The sequence below is a fragment of the Manacus candei genome, unplaced genomic scaffold (genome assembly GCF_025592945.1).
Source record: "Manacus candei isolate 608988 ecotype Guabito, Panama unplaced genomic scaffold, ASM2559294v1 h1tg000050l, whole genome shotgun sequence".
NCBI classification, from domain to species: domain Eukaryota; kingdom Metazoa; phylum Chordata; class Aves; order Passeriformes; family Pipridae; genus Manacus; species Manacus candei.
Window position 1 is genome coordinate 30,381,536 of NW_026138098.1, and position 22,690 is coordinate 30,404,225.

The 22,690-nt window shown below is 43.6% G+C and overlaps 1 protein-coding gene across 2 annotated transcripts; it reads right to left on the reverse strand.

The window, feature by feature from the left end:
* Positions 1–442: 442 nt before the first annotated feature.
* Positions 443–21,295, reverse strand: SLC16A9 (solute carrier family 16 member 9). 2 transcript variants are annotated; one of them, XM_051800220.1, is made up of 7 exons: positions 21,152–21,295; positions 15,957–16,015; positions 14,180–14,408; positions 5,360–5,503; positions 4,350–4,445; positions 1,679–2,587; positions 443–1,358 (listed from the first exon to the last, which is right to left on the reverse strand). In XM_051800220.1, the coding sequence occupies exons 3-7, from the start codon at positions 14,373–14,375 to the stop codon at positions 1,180–1,182; spliced, it is 1,524 nt and encodes a 507-aa protein (XP_051656180.1). In that variant the 5' UTR covers positions 14,376–14,408; positions 15,957–16,015; positions 21,152–21,295; the 3' UTR covers positions 443–1,179. The 2 variants fall into 2 exon arrangements, with proteins under 2 accessions (XP_051656180.1, XP_051656179.1); XM_051800219.1 differs by lacking the exon at positions 21,152–21,295 and adding an exon at positions 20,425–20,531.
* Between the last annotated feature and the right edge of the window lie 1,395 nt (positions 21,296–22,690).

A 22,690-nucleotide genomic window follows, 5' to 3' on the forward strand; every position in this document is an offset into this window, starting at 1 on the left:
CCAGCACAAAGCCAGCACACACACAGGGGCAGGCTGCAGCTAGAGAGAGAGTAGGTTTCAGGGGCTCTCTCCTCACTGGTTTGTTTGGTGTTCAAGTGTTGCAACTGTTTCCACATCAGCTTTCCCTGAACCTGTTAACCCTCCCCCACAATTTTTCTTGCTCCCTCTTGCCAACTTTTCTCCTTGCTATATCCATTCCAAAAACGACAGCAGAGATGACGTTGCTGTCACATTTTCCCTTTTCTCATCAGGTCTACCTTGTTGCAAGCTCTACTATTTAGCTCTCTGCAGTAGGTTCAACCCACTAAACTGTGGTTGTGCAACAAGAGAGGCCCCCAGTACCTCCATGGGTGACTGACTTAGAAACACTCACTTGTAGGCTTCTGTGAGCACATCTCCAACTTTGATCTAAAGATTAAGAACTTTCATAACCAAGTCAGCATTTCTTTTCATGGTTTCAACAATCACATTTATTCCTTGGTTTAAAACTTTTTGGTTCAACGGTTTTATAAACAGACTTCACAAAATGTGCAATATTTATAAACACAGTTCTTAGTTGTAGTGGTAGTAAGAATCTTTACTTTCATCATAATGTTCACTTCAGTTATGCAACATAAGGTTGATTTGTTTCCCCTCTTCTCCCTCCTGCAATTGGCACTTCATTGTAAATTGCACAGACTTTAAAAAGACAAAAAGTTAATCTAAGCATGATGTCAAAAGCACCTCGCCACAGTATTACATTCTAATAAGGCAAATTTTTGTTTTGTAAAGCCTGACTGTGCAACTTGGAGACCTAGAAAAGGTGACAGAAATGCCAACCTTCTCCCATAAGGAACAGGCCTTCATTTTTGCTTCAAAGTTTTCACCCCTCCACACCATCCCCCTTAAAAAAAAGTACAGCTGATAATACAGCAGAACATACCCCTTACAGGGTAAAAGGAAATTACAGTAGACAAAGGCTGGAAACACAGTGCACAGTAGACAAAATAAGACTGTTCTTAAAAATAACATTTAAAAAAAAAAGAAATAAAAGAAGAAGAAGGAACTGAATAACAAGAACAAGCAACAATGGAATTTTTATAGTAGAAGAGGATTTGTGGGCTTCATAAATAAGTGGAAAATTACTAAAATACTTTGCTATATAATATAAAAAGGCGCAAAGTGTTTTCCAGTTGTCACCTAAGCGCTAGATGCAACTTTGTAGGAGTAAGTATTTGGAGGCAGCTTTGAGCTCTGGTTGGTGCAGGCATTCCAGCAGGGCAACGCTGCCAACAGTAGGAGAAATCCACCCAGTAAGACACAAAAGCCACTGAAATAGAACGCGGTGTCGTACTCCTGCGTCCAGTCATAAAACCAACCTGGGGGTGAGAATAAGAGAGAAGTGCATCACTGAGGAGTTAAATGTAACACAGCACTGTTAACTTAGAGAAACACCACAGAAAAATAAAATAAAATAAGGCAAACCTATAACAGTTGGACCACTTAGACATGAAACGTGCTTTTCATCAAAGCTGAAACAAGCACACAATCAGATGGCCAGCTCTAAGTTTTGTTGAAGATTTTGATTTCACCTTTCCATTATTATTATTAGAGCCAACCAGAACTACTCACATGCAAATTAATTCTGTCTGGTCTTGACCAGCTCACACTCAGTTTATACTATCTACCTTGACCTTACCTACAATTGGTGGTCCGAGGCTGTTTCCAAGTCCAGCGAAGAACATCAATATCCCATATGCGTGAGTCAGCTTCTCAATTCCCACAGTCTTTGTTGTTACATATGGAAAAATTGACCAGTTCCCAGTCAGAAAACCCAAAATCCCAGAAAGCATTGCTAATGTAAGGTAACTTTTGGCAAATGGAATTGCAAACAAGGCCAATCCTGTCATTAATAAGGTAGTTACATACAGATATAAAGTGTTAACCCACTTGAAATCTGCCAGTATTCCTAAAATAAGTTTGCCAACAGTAGTCATAATGCCAATAATGGAAATGAGGGGCATATAATAGTCATCTTCATTAATGTTTGCACTTCTTGCTACATCTTCCATGAGCAGAGAAGGAGGAAATCCACCAATATCAAAGAGCAAGATGGCAACAAAGAGAGCTGAAAATACTTTGTTCTTAAAAAGAACCATGGTTTCCTTCCAGTAGGTCAAATAGAGCTGCCACTTCCTTTTGGCAAGTTGCTTGCAGAAGTTTGTCTGTTCTACAACTTTCTTTTTATAAGTGTCTTTCTCATTTACATTTATTGAGCTCAATACATTCTTATTTAAAACGCTATCCTGTTTGCAGTCAAGCACATTGTTCACACATTTTTCATCAATGTAGCCCTTTTCAAGGATGCTTATATTTTCTTCAACAGTCTTTTCTTTTTCATGGTAAACAAAATATTGATCTGGGACTTTGTCTACACATGGTTTTTCTGGTGGAGAAGAACCTGATGACTCCAGTGGTCTCATTAGGCTGCCACATGCTAATATATTTAGAGACAGAGCACCAACTATTAGCAGACAACCATCCAGTCCATATAGCTCAATAAGCTCTCTTTGTAATGCTGCATATATGAAGAGTCCAACACTTGAGCCTATAAGAGGAAAATAAGATCAGTTTTAACTGAAAAACTGAGAACATCCTTCAACACTAACAAACATACAATTTAGCAGCTACGAATACACTGTCACAGGAATGGTAAATCATCTGTGCTCCTCTCTGCTCCATCCAAAGAACTGGTAAGTCATCATCCCGCTTGAAGTTACAGTTTCTTTGTTGAGTATCCACAAAAATCTGAACAATTTATTGCCATTAGCACCAGCAGGCACTTTAGAAATAAGTAAGATCAAAAACATAAAAGAACTATTAAGCCATCCTTTTGCCATGCACTCACATACATGTGTCCCTTCAGGTACCATTTTGAGTTAACACAGAATTTCACACCTCAACATTTTCCCCTTTCTCCTCCTCACTACCACCTTTCTCCTCTAAGGCAGGAAGACACCAGGGGTTCACCAAGAGCCCTTTTAGAAAAAGCCCTTGACTGCCTGGTGTTTAAGAAGTGGGGCTCACCCGGTGGGACTTTGTTCCAAAGACAGCTCTGAAGCTTTACAGGACTAAACATGCACTTGAGGAATTTGGCAATTCCAAAGGAAACACTGAAGAGTAAGCAATTACTATGAGCACAAGCATTTAAAGCAATCCCACTAATTTAAAGAAAAAGCTTTTCGTTGAAGTGAACAGAGACCCATTGTAATCAATGGATGTCCTCCCACAAATACAGAGCATTGGTTCTTCAAGTCAATTTAAAGACAAACTTTAAAATGATTTGCTGAAGACTGTATCTAGGTTATAGTAGAGCCATTTATATAGTTTGGCGCTAAACATAGGAAAAAATAATTACAAAATTCATACTTGTTTTGTTTTCCAGGTACTAAAATTAACCAGGGCTCAATAAGATCAGATTTTAAGGCAAACTACCTGGAATCCTAACAAAAGCCCCTGAAAATGATTCCAAGAAACATTTCTGCAGAAGTTCCCTTATATAAATATGGTGTGGGTCTGGTATCAGTATCTCACAACTCTGACTATACTGACCATGCCTCTCCTCACTGACAGCTACAGATCAGAGGGGAGACTCCATACAATCTGGAAAACAAGGCATGGGACAGCAGCTGTCTTTAACAGTTCCTACGTTATTATCCTTCTTTATTATCTATCCTACATTAATTCTTCTTGGTGTACAACATCACACAACCTAAAGGCCCAGAGAGAGGGTAAGAAAGACTGCTCAGTATCCTTAAAAGAATTTTCCTTATATTATCAGAGGTTCATTTTTCTGGGATCACTTCAACATACATGGATGAAAAAAGCTGGGATAAGCCTTTGGAATACTTCAGAATTTAGTTCCTTTTTGACTGGAAAGGAAAAAAATATTACAAATGTAAGCCCAAATTTCAACTACTCCTTTAAAGGTGCAGCTAATGTGAGGTTATGGTGATCCAGCATTTATATCCTCCAATCTCCTTCTCACCTCTGATCCTGTGTAAGAAGAGTGTACTGTGGAACACTTCCCCTCTTATTATCCATGGTACACAGCCCAAGGTATGCATGAGTCTGCTTTTATTTGAGTGAATATCCTTTTCTCATCTGTATGGATAACTCATGGCATACACCTGCAAGTGTAGTTACTATTTTATCTGAAGCCTGAATTTATCTCTTCATTATTAATGTTTTGACTCATGAAGTACTTCAGGAAGTAACTGAGAAAAATATAATCCCGTTTTTTATTGCCAGGGTAACAGTAGCTGTATCAGAGTTGAAAAGTTAGAGAGAATGATAATTAAAAGCCATACCTGTTGAAATCAGACCGAGTGCAAGGCCTCTGCGTTTGTCAAAATACTGGCAAGTGATGGTAACTGTTGCAGTGTACAAAAGGCCACATCCAAGACCTTGAGAAAGAGAGTTAGATATAAAGCAAGCTGCATCCTCTGGGAATCAGTGCCCCTCGTTATTCCTCAGGTAACACAGTAGTGTACTCTGGGTGCAGAGGTACCTCTTAACTCTGGCTCAGCACCAGCCACACCAGCCTCACACTGACAGGGTGACTACACTGCTGCACTGCCCCACCTCCCTCCCCCTGAGCATCCCTGGCTGCTGAACCTGTGTGGAGCAGGCTGGGTTTGAGGTTCTGTGCTGTGTGAAGGGTTACAAGGCTTTCAGCCCAGGGGGTGGCCCCAGAACTCAGCAGAGCTGCATCCACGGGCACCGTGCCCGGCCAGCACCATGCTGGGTCCCTGCTGACCAGAGAAGTGCCCAAATTCCTGACACAGTTAATTTGATCAGCCACCCACAGCAGCCCTCTGCAGCACACAGGGGCAGGTCACCACTTGCTAGGAGAACAGCACTTTCATGCCTCTAGCACAGCATTTTAGGTTCAATCCAATTATGTGGAGAACAACATTGCTCCCTAATGATCTCTAATTTATCAAATTAGAATGAGTACATGACAGACTGCAGAGGAGATGTTATTCCTTTAAGACTGGCACTTCCTTCATGCCTGCAGAAGACCTGCTTGATTCCAGCCCTTAGGTAAAACCTCAGCTTCTCCATCTCTTACAATTGTGTCAACAGAGGACAAACTGTTTTCAAACCTTGATGAATATGTACAGTGTTTTCATCTTTCACTACACGGTAACAGCCTGCCCGTGCAACATCCCTCCCTGCCCAAAAGTAAAGTACTCCTTGATAAATCAAGTACCAGACTACCACTGCCTCTGTGAATCTGTTTCCCATTTCATATTCATAAACCGAGACTCAAAATAACCAAGACTAAGTCTCAACATGAAGGGAAGGCATTTCTTACCAACAACTATCCCATATGAAACATATAGAAAGTATATGTTAGGTGCAAAACTGCTCATCATGAGGCCCCCGGCCACCATAAAGCCACTGAAGATAGCTACTGGTCTTGCTCCAAAAGATGACACACATATACTGCAGACAGGACCTAGAGGAAAAGCAGGAAAAACATTCCTAGTAAATACCAGCACCAGGAAGAACTTCTAAAATGTCAGTCTGTGGAAATGTTTCTTATGATAATTATTTAAATATAGAATTGTATTAAATAACAATTCAGAGTACTAATTTTTACGGGGTTCTTTGAAACAGTCGGTTATAAAAACATTCAAGGTCAGGCTGGTCGGATTTGTGCACAAGGAGAAACTGATATCAAGACCATGAAAGGGTACCAGGGCTGGGAGGGAAAGAGCAAGCAAAACATTCCTTAAACGTGGGATGATGGATACATACTGGACTATAACACTGCCACTACACATCTAAGGACTTGTACAAAGGCTCTGAAAAGAATCTTCATCCAGGGATACCAAAGACAGACCATCACCCAGGCTTCAAGAAGCTCTTTTTGACAGAGCCCAAAAACTGTGCTTCAGAAAGGCACTATATACATTCATCCTGATATTACATTTATAAAATTGAAATGGAAAACCAGTAACTTCTGATCATAATCACAGTAAGAATGCCACCTGGTGCTTACACAGAGGAAATATCTGTTGATGTATAGATAAACACAAACAGTACTCTTCCCTGATTTTTGAGGAAATTAAATACCTGCTAGTCAGTATTGTACCAAATACAGAAAATAAAAGGCACTTTGAGAACATCCAGGGCAACATTCATGAAATTTGGAAGAGGTTTCTCCCTCTCTTAACTCCCCAATATTTCTTGGTTGTTTAGTTCTTCAAAACAAGAACAAAGTGAGGCAGAATTTGTACCCTGCCTCTACTCAGCCAGTTCCCTCCTCACAGAAATTGTAGAACAAGCACTTATTTTCACTTGTGTGACCTGGAATACACCTTTTAGTCTTAAGTAGCTTGGTGCCCTGCATAAATAAGCAACCAGCAAGGGACTTGGCTTGCAAAAGACAACCTATCTGAAACCCTGCAGTTCTAAGCATTCATACATAAACTTATACATTAGCCCCATGATCCTAAACTCAGCAGCTCTGAGATTAGCAGTCAGATAAGCAGATGACCGAATTATTTCAAACAAACAAACAAAACCACCTCGCCACCTTTGTATCAAAACACAGACACTCCACGCTGGATACAATCAGCAAAAGCAAAAGCAGAGATTTCGGAATGTGATTTCGGAGTGTGCCATTTGTTCAGGTCAGAGCTCCCTGACTCACACGTGGCTGACATTCCCAGCTGATGGGAGGCGAGCCCAGAGAGGTGATAGGAGGTAAACACCAGTTGGAGCCAGGGATGGTGCTTGCCTAGGTTTGCAGACGGATCGAGCAGCTGGGAATGCAGGCAAGGTTTTCCTGTGGTTACCAGCCACAGGACAAGCAGTTCTGGCAGGCAGGGGCACAGATTCATCAGCAGATGAAATGAGCCTCAAAGACAAGGCAGGTCAGAATTCTCGCCCTACATAAGAGCTTCTGCCTCGGGAACGCAAAGGGGAGCGAGTCTGAATTGGGGCTTATCCAGGCAAAGAGTCAGAGTTACAGGGGAATCAAGAAAATGTTCTGCAGAAGGAGGGTTTATTTGGATTTTGGAAACTACGAAAAAGGAAGATGTAAGCACTTGCTGCCACTCAAGAGTCAGCACGCTGTGGGAATGAAAGCTGGCCAGTGTAACTTGGGCAGAGTAACTTGCTGAGAACAAGAGCTGAGAGTGTTTGATTGTTGCTGATTCTTAGAATTAATTGCTAGAACTGGCAAATTAAGGTTGGTATGCTTCCTAAAACCACAGGATTTAAAAATAAACAAAGGATTGACTCCATATTATATAAGAATTTTTCTACAGTAAAAGAACATTAGGTAGTGATAACATAATTCAATTTAGCAGGGGAATTTGCCCTCTTTCTATTCTTTATTTCTGACTCACTACCTTGTTAAAACAAGCAGTATTTCCCTTCCACCTGCTCTCTGTATTTTGACACAGCTACTTTCAGAAGGTCTCTGTCCAGCCTGGGGTGGTGGTACTGGTACACACCTCACTGATCCAAGGTGAAACTGGACCACCTGACACCAAGGCAGAACAAGAGAGACACAGAGCTGAAAAACATGTCTTCATGTCCTGACAAGGACATTCTCCACTGGAACACCATCAAAAGCATCCCTGACAAGGTCCAAGGAGATGGTCTTCCAGCTTCTCCCACTTAAAAAAATTAATCCCAAAGAAGAACAAAAAGTACAAAGAGACCTTTTCGCTCCAATATGGAAAACAACCTGCACAAAACTGAAGAACCTGCTCCAATAAGCTCAGTATTACTCTGCCATCTCACACAGCAAGAGATCTGGCAGCCCAGCAATGGCCCTGTTTATAAGAAGGAGCGCCAGTATAAGTATTAAAATAGTTATTATTCTTCTCTGGGTTATACTCTTCACTGGGTTGAGAAGAAAAACAGCTCCATCTTCGCCTTCATGCTGGGCACTACTACAGTCCCCTCATCACACTGCCAGAAAATAAAAGTCACAAAAGAAAACCCCCATGACAGCCAGCATCTTTGTTCTTTACCCTGCTTTTTGCATTCCTTCCCTTTCTCCATTTTCCAAAGAGCTGGCGTTTTTTTTCCACCAGGCACAGTACCTTCATTTATTATCATGGCATTTGCACAGGAGTTCACTGTACACAAACATGTTATTCTTTACAAGTAATTGAAGCACAATGGGTTCAAGGCACTTAATTCCAGTGAAAATCCAACTTTCCCAGAGTGGGACTGAGACTTGCTCTGTGAACTCCTGCCCCATGGATTTTGTTCAAAGTGGATGTTCTGAGGAATACAGGAGTCTATGTACAGACACATAGGAAACAGCTCTTCAGGCAGCATAAGGGTTTTCATTAGCTGACTCTCTTTCAGACAGATCCTTTCTCACCGTAATGTGAACACCACAAAAATAAAATCCCAGTGGCAATCCTCAATAGTAAGCATGAAAAACAGCTTTTAAGCCAGCATTTTGTTCTTTTTGCCAACAACTCCAGGGGTTAGCACTAGAATTAGAATAATATTTGAAGACATTGATAAATATTTACCTCTTTTACAAATAAAATCGCTGGGGCTTTTTCCTTTCCAAATGATGCAAACTAGACCAAACTCTATCAAAAAAAGATACCAGCTCAGTTGATAAGAATGATAGCCAACTCTAGGAGGAAAACTCAGCAGCCAGCACTGATCCTCTGACACGACCTGTCACAGCTCAGCAGACAGTGACATAATTATCAGGCTCTGCAGAGGAGCAGTCAAGAAGATCCCTAGACAAAATGGGAAGCAGCAGCAGAAAGAATATGGGTTTTCACAGTAGATCTTTATGCAGACAGACCAAAGAAGGAGAACACCTAGAAGGATTCATTTGTACATTGATATTTTTATTATTTTGAATAAAAGACTTTACCTTCAGTGAGACCTGGATGTGACAGTGAGTCCTTCCTGAGACATGAAAACAAACCATCAGCTGCTCACAGAGGAACTTTATAACTACCACAATCTGCTGACCTCTTGACAAGTACAAAGTTGTTTCTTTTATGGACATCAAGAACTAGCACTCTCTTCCTCAATATTTTCACATGAAGAGAAAAAAAAAATCTGCAAACCGACAGTCCCATCCTCCACTCGCTCATCTCGAGGGTCCTCCCTCCTTCATCTCATACAAAAAACCTTTTGCTAAACAAACAATATTGGACAGCTGAGTTCTTTTTCTTATCACCTCCATTAATCTGACCCACCCTAGTGTTGGTATCTGTCCAAGCCTGTTGAAACCGTAGAGTAGGAGCAACGCTCATGGACTGCACGTAAAATCCGCTGGACAGAGTGCAGGAATATTTTTGCATATTAAGTTCATTTTTAAAACCTGGTTATAATAAACATAATATTCTCCAAATGTTTGTAGTCTGGATATGAATATAGATGAGAAGAAAAGCTTTTTACACCGGACAGCAACCCACACCCAAGTGATTGGAAAGACTGCTCCTTTCCGGTAACTGGGCTCCTTTGCAGAGGAATCTTTGGGGCGCCCTCTCCCCTCCACAAAAACTATGTACGGCTTCCATACTTTACAATGGGGGCTATGTATGTGTGAGGTTTTGGTCCAAAAATAAGCAGATGCTGCAAAGGCGGTTTTAGAATTGTAAAATTTTTGCTTGAAAACTCAAAATTAGGTTTTTTACCATTTAACACAGAATTCCTCAGACCAGTAGAAACACCTCATCAAATTATCAAGACATGCCTCACAAGAGAGAGTCTTCCCTTTGTTCTTTCTCCATTAATGAAGGGAAGAAGGAATGGGAGACATTGCTGGTGTCTCCTCCCACGCCAAATACTGTGAAGTCAACTCTCAGGATAAACAGCAGTGGTGCCAATTACAGGCGCCAAGGTCTTTGTCTGTTTTACTTCTAACAAGTGTTAACATGGATCAAATTCAATTTCAGGCTCCAAATGGATGTAAAATTAAGAACACTTGGTGCAGAAGAAACACATGATCTTCAAGAAGGTACATAAATATCCTCCTCTAGCCTGTTTTAGTAGGGGAAACATACTAAGCTTTTCCAATTTCTTCATATGCAACAAGCCCTGGAGCCAAGTGCCACATCTACCGTAGCCTGATCAAGGTTATAACACCTCACTTGGTAGAGGAGGTCTCACCTCTGCCCTGTACAATAACACTGATGCTTTTCTTTCACTGTTTTAGGCTCATTTCTTCCAATGCGCTGTCAGGTCGTGTCACAAAAAGTCACAGCCCAAGTCATCCTGCGAGGAACAGGCCAACCAGGTCCCTGTCCCGTTCCCTTTTCCAGCTGACATTGGCCTTAGCAACGCTGCCTGTGCTGTGAGCAAATGGACAGAAATGGAACACCAGGAGGCCAGGAAACTCATCCCAATAAACAAGGTGCTGAACTGGGTTTCTATGTCTCCAGTCTAAGTTTAGCTCTCATGCAAGTCAGAAGTAAACATTTTAGAAAGGATACCAACGCAGTAAACATGAAAGGGCTCGCCAGCACCAGGTGCTTAAAAAAAAAGTTTAAGACTACATGTACAGAGGGAAGGGGGGAGACACACAGAACCTTTTTCTATGCCAGATGCCACCCATATCATCCTGTTTCTGGTGAAATTACAGTAATAACACAGCAGAGTCACTGGACCTACCTTTGTTACAGAAGCCAACTAATGAATGTGATTGCTGGTGCTATCAATGACAAAAGTCTTCCTAAGAAAATGGACACTCACTTATTTCCTGCCTGCAGCTGCAAATCCACCATAACTGCCATTCTTATTCCAGTCTGGCACGCACAGCTTCAGAAAGGTGATGTTAAATTGAAGAGAGCTCACAGAGGAGTCAATGGCTCTCCAGAAAAGCCTTAACTAAAAGTGTTGGAGTCTTTTGTGTCAACAGCAAAAAGACTGAATCAAGGTACAGGCTTTAAAGAAAATTTAGAAGTAATTTGATTGTATTTTGTAGATGTCCATCACACTAATCCAGGGGTACTTCAAAATATACCACTTGAAAATAACATTATTCATCAGATGAAAAGTAAAACTAAGCAACTCCTATCGTAAGTTTGTATACTTTCAAGAAGGAAATTGATTACTGAGGAAAAGTTTTGCAATGGAGAATGCACTAAGCAAACAAACATGTTCTTAATCAAATGAGCATTACAGTATTTTCTGTATGCAACATGAATCGCTTTAATAGTATCGATACTTAAAAATGTCTTTGGATAACTACATCAGAGACTGGACACCAACATAAAGGTGGAGAAAGGAACAAACAACAAATACTAGAAGAGAATGTTGCCCAGAGAAGCTGTGGCTGCTCCATCCCTGAAGTGTCCAAGGCCAGGCTGGATGGGGCTTTGACCAACCTGGGATAGTGGAAGGTGTCCCTGCCCATGGCAGGGGGTGGAACGAAATAACCTTTAAGGTCCCTTCCAACCCAAACCATTCTATGATTCTATGATTCTATGATTAAACTTAGGAACAGTAAAAGGCAAGAAGACTTCTGATAGGAAGGAGGACTTTGGAATAAAGCAGTCCTGTTACATGCAATATTGCTGCTGAAATCAGCTTGTTCAGCAAGATTGTTAAGTTACAGATAATACCCTTTCACATACATGAAAATATGTTAATTTAGAAAAATTCAGTTAGCCTGATCATCTACTTAACACAGGCTACAACACACAATGGCCCCACCTGGCCTATAATACTGGAACCTGCAATAGCAGAAATAAGAACAGAAGCAAGCTCTCTTTTCCTATATTTATATGGTTTTGCTCTGAAAATACATATGATATTCACCCTAGTGACTAGGTCTGAAAAAGGCCTGCTATGAAACCTACATGAAAAACTGTAGCTTGTCAAAAGCATTCTAGTTTTAGGTAGCAGTTACAACACTTACATTGTCCCTTCAACAAGTTTACTTAAAGTAGATTTGTCATTAAGGTCATATCCCAGCTTGATAAGACAGAGGGATCTTCAATTTCAGGTAAAGCTCAGAACATATATTTTGTTTTCAGTCAACTGTGATAACATCAATGCAATTAAAAGGCCCTCGCTGTACTTTTTTTTGAAGGCATTAGAAGTAGGAATGATTATTAAGCTTCCAAGTGCCAAACTGGAAGAATAAAAGCATATAGACAGACACCACTCCTCCTAACTTGCCAAAATTTCATTCAATCATTCCATACCAAAATCAGCTACAACAGCACCTTTGATTTGTATTATTCAGTCACAGAAGTTTATATTTGCTGCTGTCGTGGTTTAACCCCAGCCAGCAGCCAAGACCACGCAGCTGCTCACTCTCACCAGCAGGATTGGGGAGAGAATTGGCAGGGTAAAAGCTGCAAAACTAGTGGGTTGAAATACAGCAAAAGCCACACACAGAGGCAAAGCAAAACAAGGAATTAATTCCCTGCTTCCCATGGGCAGCAGGTGTTCAGCCATGCCCAGGAGCACAGGGCCCCATCACACATAATGGTTACTTGGGAAGGCAAACACCATCACTCCAAACATCCCCCATTCTTCACCCCACTTAATACACTGAGCTTGATGTCATATGGCCTGGAACATCCCTTTGGTCAGTTGGGGTCACCTTTCCTGGCTATGTCTCCTCCCAGCTTCCCATGCACCCCTGGCATGGCAGCATGAGCAGCAGAAAAGGCCTTGGCTCTGGGTAAGCCCTGCTCAGCAATAACAAAAACATCTCTACATTATCAACCCTGTGTTCAGCACAAATCCAAAACACAGCCCCATACTAGCCACTAAAGAATATTAAACTCTTACCCCAGCCCAAACCAGCACAGCTACAAAGCACACCACTGACAGATGCTCACAGTAGCAAGACAGAGGGCACCAAGAAATCTGGAAACATGATGCTGACATACAGGAAAGGGGGCTGAGGCTCTTATCGGAGCCACAGATTTCTGGTCTCCAGGGAGAGGGTTTTTCTTCACACCTTCTCTTGCAATTCCTTCCTGTCTAGTTTTTTCTTCAGTAATTACCTTGTTTATCTTTATTTTCCTCCCACTTTACTCTCACTCAAGTTTATTTAGATCTTGATGCACTAATAACGGGAGTTAATGCCCTTAATACAGAAAAATAAAAAAGCATGATGGAAGAGCAGTCTACAGTGCTTTACCCATCTACACCCTGAGACTGAATATAGTCTTCTTGTGGTTAATGATCCACCTGCCTTTGCCCATTCCTGTTCTGCCTAATGATATAAACCCTAACAGATGTGACACCAATATCTGGCCAGTTACAGTGTCATATAAAGCAGTGGTCTTCATTCAGGTCCTTATCCGAACATCAACTTTCTTTTAAGGAGATAGTCCTCGGAATCCTGAGCTGCATTTTGTCCACTGAGCTACCTAATTGCTTTTGCCCATAGCAGTTGCTCTGCTGACAGGCAATTTTTTCCAGATTCAGCAAAAAGATAATAGTTCCCATGGTGAATCTCTGAAAAACAGAAGTTAGTGATTTGACCCAGTAAAACATCTGTGCTCAATATTAAAGCAACAAACTGGACCTACAGAATTTCAAGGTGGTGTTTTATTTCCCTAAAACCTTGCTGTTGTTCCTCAACTGACAATGTCTTATTAAAGAAAATCTTCCAGTAAAGTTTTTTTTTTAATGCTACTGCTACCTATAACTTTCCAGGCTTCAAAGGGAGTTTTTTTCTCAAAGACACAGTGGAAAGGAGCCCTCACCCACCCTAAATGGCGGGTTTACCCCTAGAGCTGAAAAATTAGTAACTGATTTATTAATTGACTGTTTTTCATAAAGCACCTGAACCATTTCAGACTAACAGTTTGTTCTGATTTTAAAGTACTAATGCTAATGTTAGTATTAAAGCCTCATCAAAAAAAAAAGAAATCCCATCCACAAAATTTTCATTCCCAGAGTTTGGTTCTTCTAGTTTATCCAAATACAAAATTTTTTAATTTTTTAAGGGGAATATTTCTACTGCTCTTTTAACATTATGTTGCTTTGGTTTATGCATAGCAGAACTGTAAATGTAATTTTCTTACCTATCTTAACCCAAAACAAAAATGCAGCATCCTCATTCTATCAAGTGCAGCTGCCTTTGATACAATTCCAAAAGCACACACAGACAAAAGCATCTATTGGAAGGGTTCCAATTTAACATAGATACTGTTTCTACACTTACTGGCAAGCAATCCGATTCCATTGGCTAGGGATCCAACCCAAGCAGTCTTGCCTTTCCCTTCTCCGAAGGCATCCAGCCATTCTAAATACAAGACTCCCACCGCCAGCGGTGATCCATAGCACAGGAACTGGGTGAAGAAGGAAACGAGAACAATCACCCAGCCCCAGCCACCATCGGGAGGCTTCTGAAATACCATCCTGGCAGAGGAGCGCAGAGGGACGGGCAGAACCTGTGCAAACAAAACCCAGGCAGAGGATCAGAAACGTGACTGAGCGAGGTGTGCTGACACAGGTGAGCGGGGCAGAGAAGCACACATTCCAACAGAGGGTTATTTCAACCATCCTCCAAGAAACAGAAGCAACACAGCAATGGAAATTACAGTACCATTTGGTACTTCTACCCCTTCTGCATAATAGAGACAGTACACAAAGCATAACAAGTCGTACACGCATCAGTACTGTATTACAGAGAAGGGAACATTTCATTTACTGAATGTTAAAGAGGCTTTGTGAGGACTTCAGGCATTAATATCTGCCACAGTTCAACAAGAGAACCACATGGTCCCCAGTTGTCAATACCATGGATATCCTCAGTGAAGCACATAGGCTTAAAAGATAAGAAAACCTACAGGTATAAAACAATCCCAATTAAACAACTTAAGATTAAAAAAAAAAGTGAAGTATAAAAATATCAATTAAAGATCAAAAAAAAGAAGAAGAAAAAAAAAGTAAAAAATCTCTACTTAGTTGTCATCTCAGCATAGGGCCTTGAAATTTAGCAGGGTGTTTGCCACCAGATAGTGTACTCTGGGAGGGACAGGCCAAGAGGAAGACTAGGAACAGTTTAGTACTCTGCTCTGTCAACAAAGTGAAAGTTGCATCCAAAAATCACTTTGTATATATTAGTGAAGTGTGTTCTAAACTGTGTACAGGTGTGGCTTATATGCCAAGACATGACAGCACTAAACATGCACACAAAAATCTGCTATAACCTGTTACAGTGTCTGCCCTCTGTGCAGCTGGCACACAGCACCCTTCCCCAAACCGGCAATCACTTCCTGGACTCCATAAATACCACCTTGTTCCTGTGCATTTATGGCTTTAAGTAACCCACCATCCTCACACCTTCTCAAGGCTCATTTGTGGATACTTCTAAAACCAAATAATTTAAAAGGTTTTCCTAGCTGCATTGCTTTAGAGTTTGGATGACTCCAGTGATACGGTGAGTCCCCCTGTGCACACAACTAACCTGCCCTCCCCTCTCTACAGCGAGAAGTGAAGATCACAAAACCTGTACCCTGTTCCTGGCTCTGTCACTAACTAGACGTATGAATCTCAAACAATTTTATTTCCTTTACCCTGAAAGATAGAAACAGATAAGATCTTACCCTGTTTTCTTCATGAGATATTCTCAAGGACCATCTTCACGCTGCAGCTTACGCACTAAGACTGCTGCAGTAACAGCTCTGCTCAGGGAGACTCCCAAGAGGCAAAGCAGAAAAATAAATGTATTGCACTGCCTTTTTGACTTACAACCCAAAGGAAGTGAAAAAAAAATTGCTGCTGTATGAAAGCAATGGTGTAAACAAGTAGGCAATAAGAGAATTTCCATTCAAGCTCCTCACACTCTATCCTTGGGCAGTTTTTTAGAATTTGCATGGAAAACTTACAAAAAACCTACAGTATAAAATTTTGAGGAATGATTGTGTAGAGACGTGAAAAAGACAAGTTCTAGTTTACAGATGCACTTAAGTGTTACTTTGAAGATAGGCACTTACAGATGATGACAAAAGAAGTCCTTCAGCTTCCTACAAATGTAATTTCACGTGGCAACTACCTGCAGAAAAAGAAAAACAAAGCACGTTTTCAACCAAAGTATCACTGGAACAGTGAACACAACTCAGAAAAAATGGCAGCCTCACATTAGATTTCCTCTTTTTAATATCTTTTCAGAGGAACTTCAGAGGCAATCAAGTTATTTCAGTGGACAAGTACTGATCCCCTGACATTAATTAACAGCTGACAGCAGCCTTGAGCCTCAAAGTAACAAAAACATTATCTACTAATGTGAAATAAATTTTGACATTCTAGGGCCTTTGGGAATGATTTACAGTTTTAACACACTGACTGTCCTTCAAGAGACAGTATTCCCAGTTATAAACATTACAAAGTTATTTGCTTCAGTTTGAAATGTAAGCCCTGACTTACTCCAATATCTGGTGTCTCTTATCCCAGGAGATGCAAGGGTGACAGCTGGGATAGACAGAAGTTATACCATACCATAAGGTATCGAAGTATTAAAAAGCTGCTTATAGGTACTTTCTTATAACACTAACCTTTGTACAAAAGGGGATGCCCATATTTCTACACAAAATATTTGAGCTATTTGAACGCAGTCACCAAGAGCTGACCTATGCATCTTTCCATGCACTTCCCCAGGATGTGTGGAATATAATTACTCCCTGTCTTTGAGAAGAATCACAGTCAGTGCTACAGGTTAAAAGACCTGTAGCAGGTCTTTAAACCTCCAGTTAATTCCAAGCTCTGGGAAAAGGAGCTATGCTTACTGGGCATTCTAGTGTCTCAGAAGTTCATGGAGAGCTTGTGGAAGTCCTTCAATTTATTGCCTAGTGGTGTCTGAGCAAGAGAAAGTCCCAGGTTCTGCTCCCTACTCTCTGGGCAGTTCCATGTGTTTTGGATACACATAATCGCGAGATAAAATACATAAATAAACATCCCAGGTCATAGGAACCCATTTAGGGAGCTTCCAAATCTCTAATCTTCAGCTACCCTTTGGTAAGATCACTTGTTTCATTTAGGATATAGATACTGGTCTTTTAGAAGACAAATAAGTTTTGACTTTCTTGTTGCTGTTTAATTTGTCCTTTAGCCAACATGTTGAGGAGGTATGTGCTGCTAATGAAACATTTATGTGGAACTGTCTTTACAAAACCAGCTCCCTCGACATCTTTGAGCTGTAGACTGAGTAGCAGTCTGAGACAGCAATAAATTTGTGCTTCACTGATCTACCCTTTGTAGAACACTTCTCTAGGGCTTTCTTAAAAGCCATCACACCTGTTTCTGCATCCCCGTTACATTCTGAAACTCATACAGTAACGTGGCTGCTTCACACCAGTGTGAGATGGACACCAGTGCCTGATGCACGCTGCTGTACTGCATTTACTCCTTGCTTGCTTGTGTAGTTACAAGGGTTAGGGCTGATTTTCTGGAAGTAATTCACTGCATCGTGATCCTCCGAGTTTGTTACAATAAATCAAACACTGTTCTGGTGTCACCTGGGGGGTTCACACCTTGGTGCCTCTGTCCGGGCATCCCGGGGCCGCTTCGGGGGGGGGGGGGAAACCCGGGGTGGGTTTTGTCTGGAGTACGGAATGGGGGAAAACCCGGGCTGGATTTTGTCTGGAGTACGGAATGGGGGAAAACCCGGGCTGGATTTAGGGGTGGGGGGAAAGAAGGGTTGGACTTGATGATCTCAGAAGTCCTTTCCAACCCGGCTAATTCTATGATTCTATGATTCTATCATTCACCTTGTTTTGTCCTTGCCTAAGAGTAAAAAAATAGTGGAAATAAGTAACTGCTTAAACAACAGATGCTCAGACAAAGCAAGGAAGTTTTCAGGTAAATAATGGAGGTAGACAGTAAATAACTTCAACTCATTTGTTTAAAAAGTAACTTTCAGGAAAAAAACACTGTTATATTGATTTCCACTATATCAATGCCCTAAAATTTGGCACAAAGACAACTTTTGAGTTCAGTTCTGCTATTCTAAACAGTTGATGGAGAGGAAGCAAGGACAGGGCAGGAGAGGAAAAAAGTTCTTGTAGACTTAGGTCACATAGTCTTTTCTAATAGAAAGACTGAAAAACCTCTGGATTCGTTCCTCATCTGCTGCAACACTGCACAGCATTATTGACTTCAACCAACTGCTCCCAATTTATGGCAGCAAAAGAGCTGACCCTCTACATCCTGACATCTGTTTTGCACCACAGATCTCTTTTGCATCTTCTAGCTAAGTAAGAAAATTTTAGGTATCAAAATCATCCCTATTTTTTAAATGCTTCAAGCCATTTACCATCTGCAATTGTCAAGCAAAAAGTAAAAACCACCATCATTTCCTCCCCCAGAAATGATCCTCAAAGGCATAACAGACCTATAAATTCCCAGAATCTGTTTTTAAGGACTGATGTGACCTGGCTTTCCCTTCCCTTTCTTGCAGGTTGCTCCTCACACTGCTGTGTGCCTATTAACTAAACTGAGATGTATTTTCTAACTTCCCTGAAGGCACAAAGCCCCTCCTGCAGAGAGCCCAGAGGTGCCAGACCTGTGTGAGGAGCCTGTTCCCCAGAGCCCTCTGCTACAATACATAGTTAAAGATGTCCCAGTCGACCAAGCTGCTGCTGGGACTGTGAATATCAATCCACTTTCTACTGGTACAGTGTTTAATGCTTCCCTGAAAATGACAAGTTATACTATAATAGCTTAGTAGCAGGGACAAGAACTGACAGAGGAAATTAAATCCTTGCTACTCCCAACACCACTTGCATAGGCACTGAATCTGTGCATCAACTTGAGAGGGATCCAAAGAGCCTCTTACTATTTTCTGTCTGTGTGGAAGAAGGACACAGACTGCACAGATAAATGTGGCCACCAAAAATAAAGAAACAGAAGCCCACACAGAAGAGAGAACTCAATAGTTTTATCTCAGAGCCAACTAGGAAGACTTGTGTGATCCTGGAAACAGACAAACAACCATGGGTTTAAGATTCAGGTGGGAACGATTTCACAAACCTTCCCTTTCACAAAACCTAGGGATATTGTTTCAGACTCCAGGAAACCTCATTACATTAAAAATACTGAACTCTAGACATGAAGCATAAAGAATTAAACAGCAATTTGAAGTTTGGTCAGAAAAAGCTTTTCAGTGAGTTGTACTCACTGCGAATAAGAATCAGAGGAAGAGAGTTGCTTGGTGAAAGCCTTTACCAACCACAACAAAAAGAAACCCTAGAGAACAAACTGAACAACAATTTTAATGTGAAAAGAGAGAGGTGTCTGGCTGCAACTGTTTGCTTTTCTCTGAGTAGCATTATCACAATAATGAGTTCTCTTTCTATAAATCTTAAAATTTGGCTGAAAGATGACAGATGAGCAACAAAAAAAGAACACGAGTACAACTGAAACATTAGCCCTCAGCACAGAAACTTGTATTAATCTGTGGCAAAGGGAATCTTGAGAAAGACAGTAGCAATATGATTGTTTCCAGTTTGCTATTTGTGCAACCAGAGCCTGGGTAAGTGTGCTGCTTTCTGTGAGCAGCACATGGCTGCAAAGAAAGCCAATGTCAGCAGAAACACTGCATGATTAACACTTAGCTAGTCCAGTTTTGCAAGGCACTGGTACAAATGAAGACGGTACCAGCCAAAAAGATTCCCTCTTTTTGAGCTGAATCAGATTTCTTGTAAATTTCTATTTATTTTTCAGGGAAGTTCTTGCCATTATTATCTGAAGTTTCTGCTACCCTTAGCTGGCAAGTAACACCTAAAGCATGAGAGTGGCCATGATGCACTATGGTTGTTTTTAACACAGTCATCATATCCAAACACCTGCACATATACTGATGTGACAGCAGGAGTATTGTATTAAATTCACTGAAAAAGATGCATCTGTACTTGGATGGCATCAGACTTTGATGTCTAACTACAGTAGCTTCCCATGTTCAAGTATTTAAGTTCTTTCACACTGAGTATATATATATTTCCCTTCAAGTTCTCAGCATTCAAGTCTACCTACTTCTCATGCTTCTCTAATTGCACTTTTTAAGTTAAGCAAGAGGACCATCAACATTTCCTTCCACTGCTGCCTGATGAGGGAAGAAGCGTGAAGTTTAAAATAAAACAAAATACCAGAACAAAACTTACCAACGACGTAATAATGTTTCTCTATTGTGCAAAATCAGTTCACATAAAGAAGCATCTATGGGGCAGCGCATAAACCAGCCAACTTTGTACATATCTGTCAGCTCATCAGAACCAGTCCTACCTGTTTCCAGAGCCTCACTGCCCCAGAGGGGATGGAAAACCCCCCCGCAAGTATACCTGCCTGTCGGACACTAGCGCGCATCCATGCAGACAGACGAGAGCCGGCGCTGCTATAAACCACCAGCCACCACGATTTACTAGAGGAGAAGTCCTCTGCAGGACGAGAGTGCGGTGTGCATCGCCTTACCCATCACAACCTGCGAGGGCTCCCGTCGGCATCCGCTCCCTCAACCGGTCCGTGCTCCTTGGCCAAGTCCTCCGTGGGGATGGATGGCCTCTTATAGACCCCGGCTCGCCTCGCCTCGCCTCTCCCCACGCCCTCCGGGGCCAGCCCACAGCCCTGCTCCGGAGCACTGCGTTACACATTGACGCCTTCTACCTCCAGACCAGTTTCGACGGCAATCGCTCATCCGCCCAGTGACGCGCACCATGAGGTGACCGAAGGTCGCCCTCGCCGCCCCGATGCCACACACAGGGAGAGACAGGTCGTGCCGCATGGCCCCGCTCCCGGGCAGCCGCAGCTTCCCAGATGCCAAAGGGCGCCCGGGATGGGCACGCACCGGTGGCCACGGGCGCCCGCTGCCACGTGCCCGCGGCAGGTGGTGATGCCCCACAGCGCCCAGTGCCCGCTGGATGCCAACAGGGAACACCGGGAGGCCCCCACAGCCAATGCCGAGGGGTGCCCGCGGTCGGTACCGCGGTGTGGACGTCGATGGGCACCGCAGGGGATGCGGCACGTCCCGCGCCTGCCCCTTTGCCGAATCCAGGAGCTGTGGAGACCGCGCGGAGCCCCCTCGGGGACACCGGCCCGCCCCGGCCCCGGGGCAGCTCCCCCCCAGACCTCCGTCCGACCTTCCCCGCGGCCCGGCCCGGCCCTCTCGCTGCCCCCCACCCGATCCCCGCGTCCCCGTTACCTGCGGGCGGGCGGCCCGTGGGGCGGGGGGCAGGAGCCGCGCCCGGGAGCCGGGACAGCCCCGCATCCCGGCGCGGCGGGCGAGCCTCGGCCGGCACGAACCGGTTGTAACTCGGGCGGGGGAGGAGCCGCCGGGGGCCGCCGCCGCCTCCGCCCGCAGCCCCGGGGCGGGGGGGCGGCCCCGACCCCCGCCCCTCCGGGGGCGGCCGCTCCGCTCGCACTCACCTCCGCCGCCGAGCCTGCCTTGATCCCGATCCCGTTCCTGCTCCGCGGCCACACCGCGGCCACGCCGCCTGCCCCCGCCCCGCGCTCTCCGGGGCGAGGCGGACGCGGGTCCCCGGCCGAGGGTCGTGCCCAGCCCGGCGCCGGGCGGGAGCCGCCCCCGCTCCCCGCTGTGTCCCGCCTGCCGGCTGCCCCCGCCCGGCCCCACCGCCACCCTCGGCGAGGGCCTGGTCCCCAGGCACGGTGACCCCCTACAGCCATCCCCTGCTCCGGGCAGTCGCCCGCCCGCGCCGAGGCCCAGGAGGCACCGCAGCACCGGGTTGCCCCGGGCACAGCCGCGGGGACCAAAGGCAGCGGAGCCGCCGCAGGACGGGGATGGGCGCTGCCTCCCCGCCGCCACCGATGCCAAAAGGCCGCAAACTTGCGCTGCAGACAGCGATGCAGCCCACGTGCAGCACTGCAACCCCAGCCTGCCAGCTCAGGGGAGAGACCACTCACCCGTGGGTCAGCGCAACCGCTGCCTTTAGAGGCCGTCTCATCCAAACCCTTGCCCAGATCAAGTGTGCGTGGCACCTACAGCGCTGTTAGACATACGGCAAGGTAGCTGTCAACTCGCTCAAGTTCATCCACCTGCGACTTTCACCCTCCAGACTGCAAAGTCTGATGCAGAGGCTGACTGAACACTCAGCAAGCATAGGGCTCTACCCATGGTGTGTTCAGCATGACAGCTGTGCTGCTACCTCTACCCAATCAGAGCTCAGGTACCAACACACTGCAGGTGGAAATATAAACATTCCCAGAGTTGAGTGAAATTCTGAGAGCTGAAATATTCCTAGACCTGAAATGCTGATGCAATCTCAGATGTTCACAGCCTCTGCATTTCCTACAGGTATGGCATAGCTCCCCTTTCAGACCTGCAGTCCAAATATTTGCATGCAGTCCATGCAATATTTACAGGTTCATGAACTTGAAGTATCTGAAAGTGTCTAGATCCACACCTCACAGTGTTCCTGTAAATACTAAAGTTAATACTTGCTACTGGAAGGACTGACAGAAGAACAGCACAAACTCAAGACTCACTTGTAAGACATCTCAGTTGGCATAAGGTTCAGTGTTACATATCTCATGCCAGAAAGGGCAGCCAGCTGAAGGGGGGGGGAAAGAAAAGAGAACAGGAACTCTGAGAACTCTAGAAAACTGTTCCAGGGAGCAGAACTGAAATAAATGGCATTTAACCTAGAGAGAAGGCAGAGGGGAAACATGATAACCTTTGAGAACTGTAAGGTTACTGCAAAGCAAAGGGAATTAACTGTTCTGC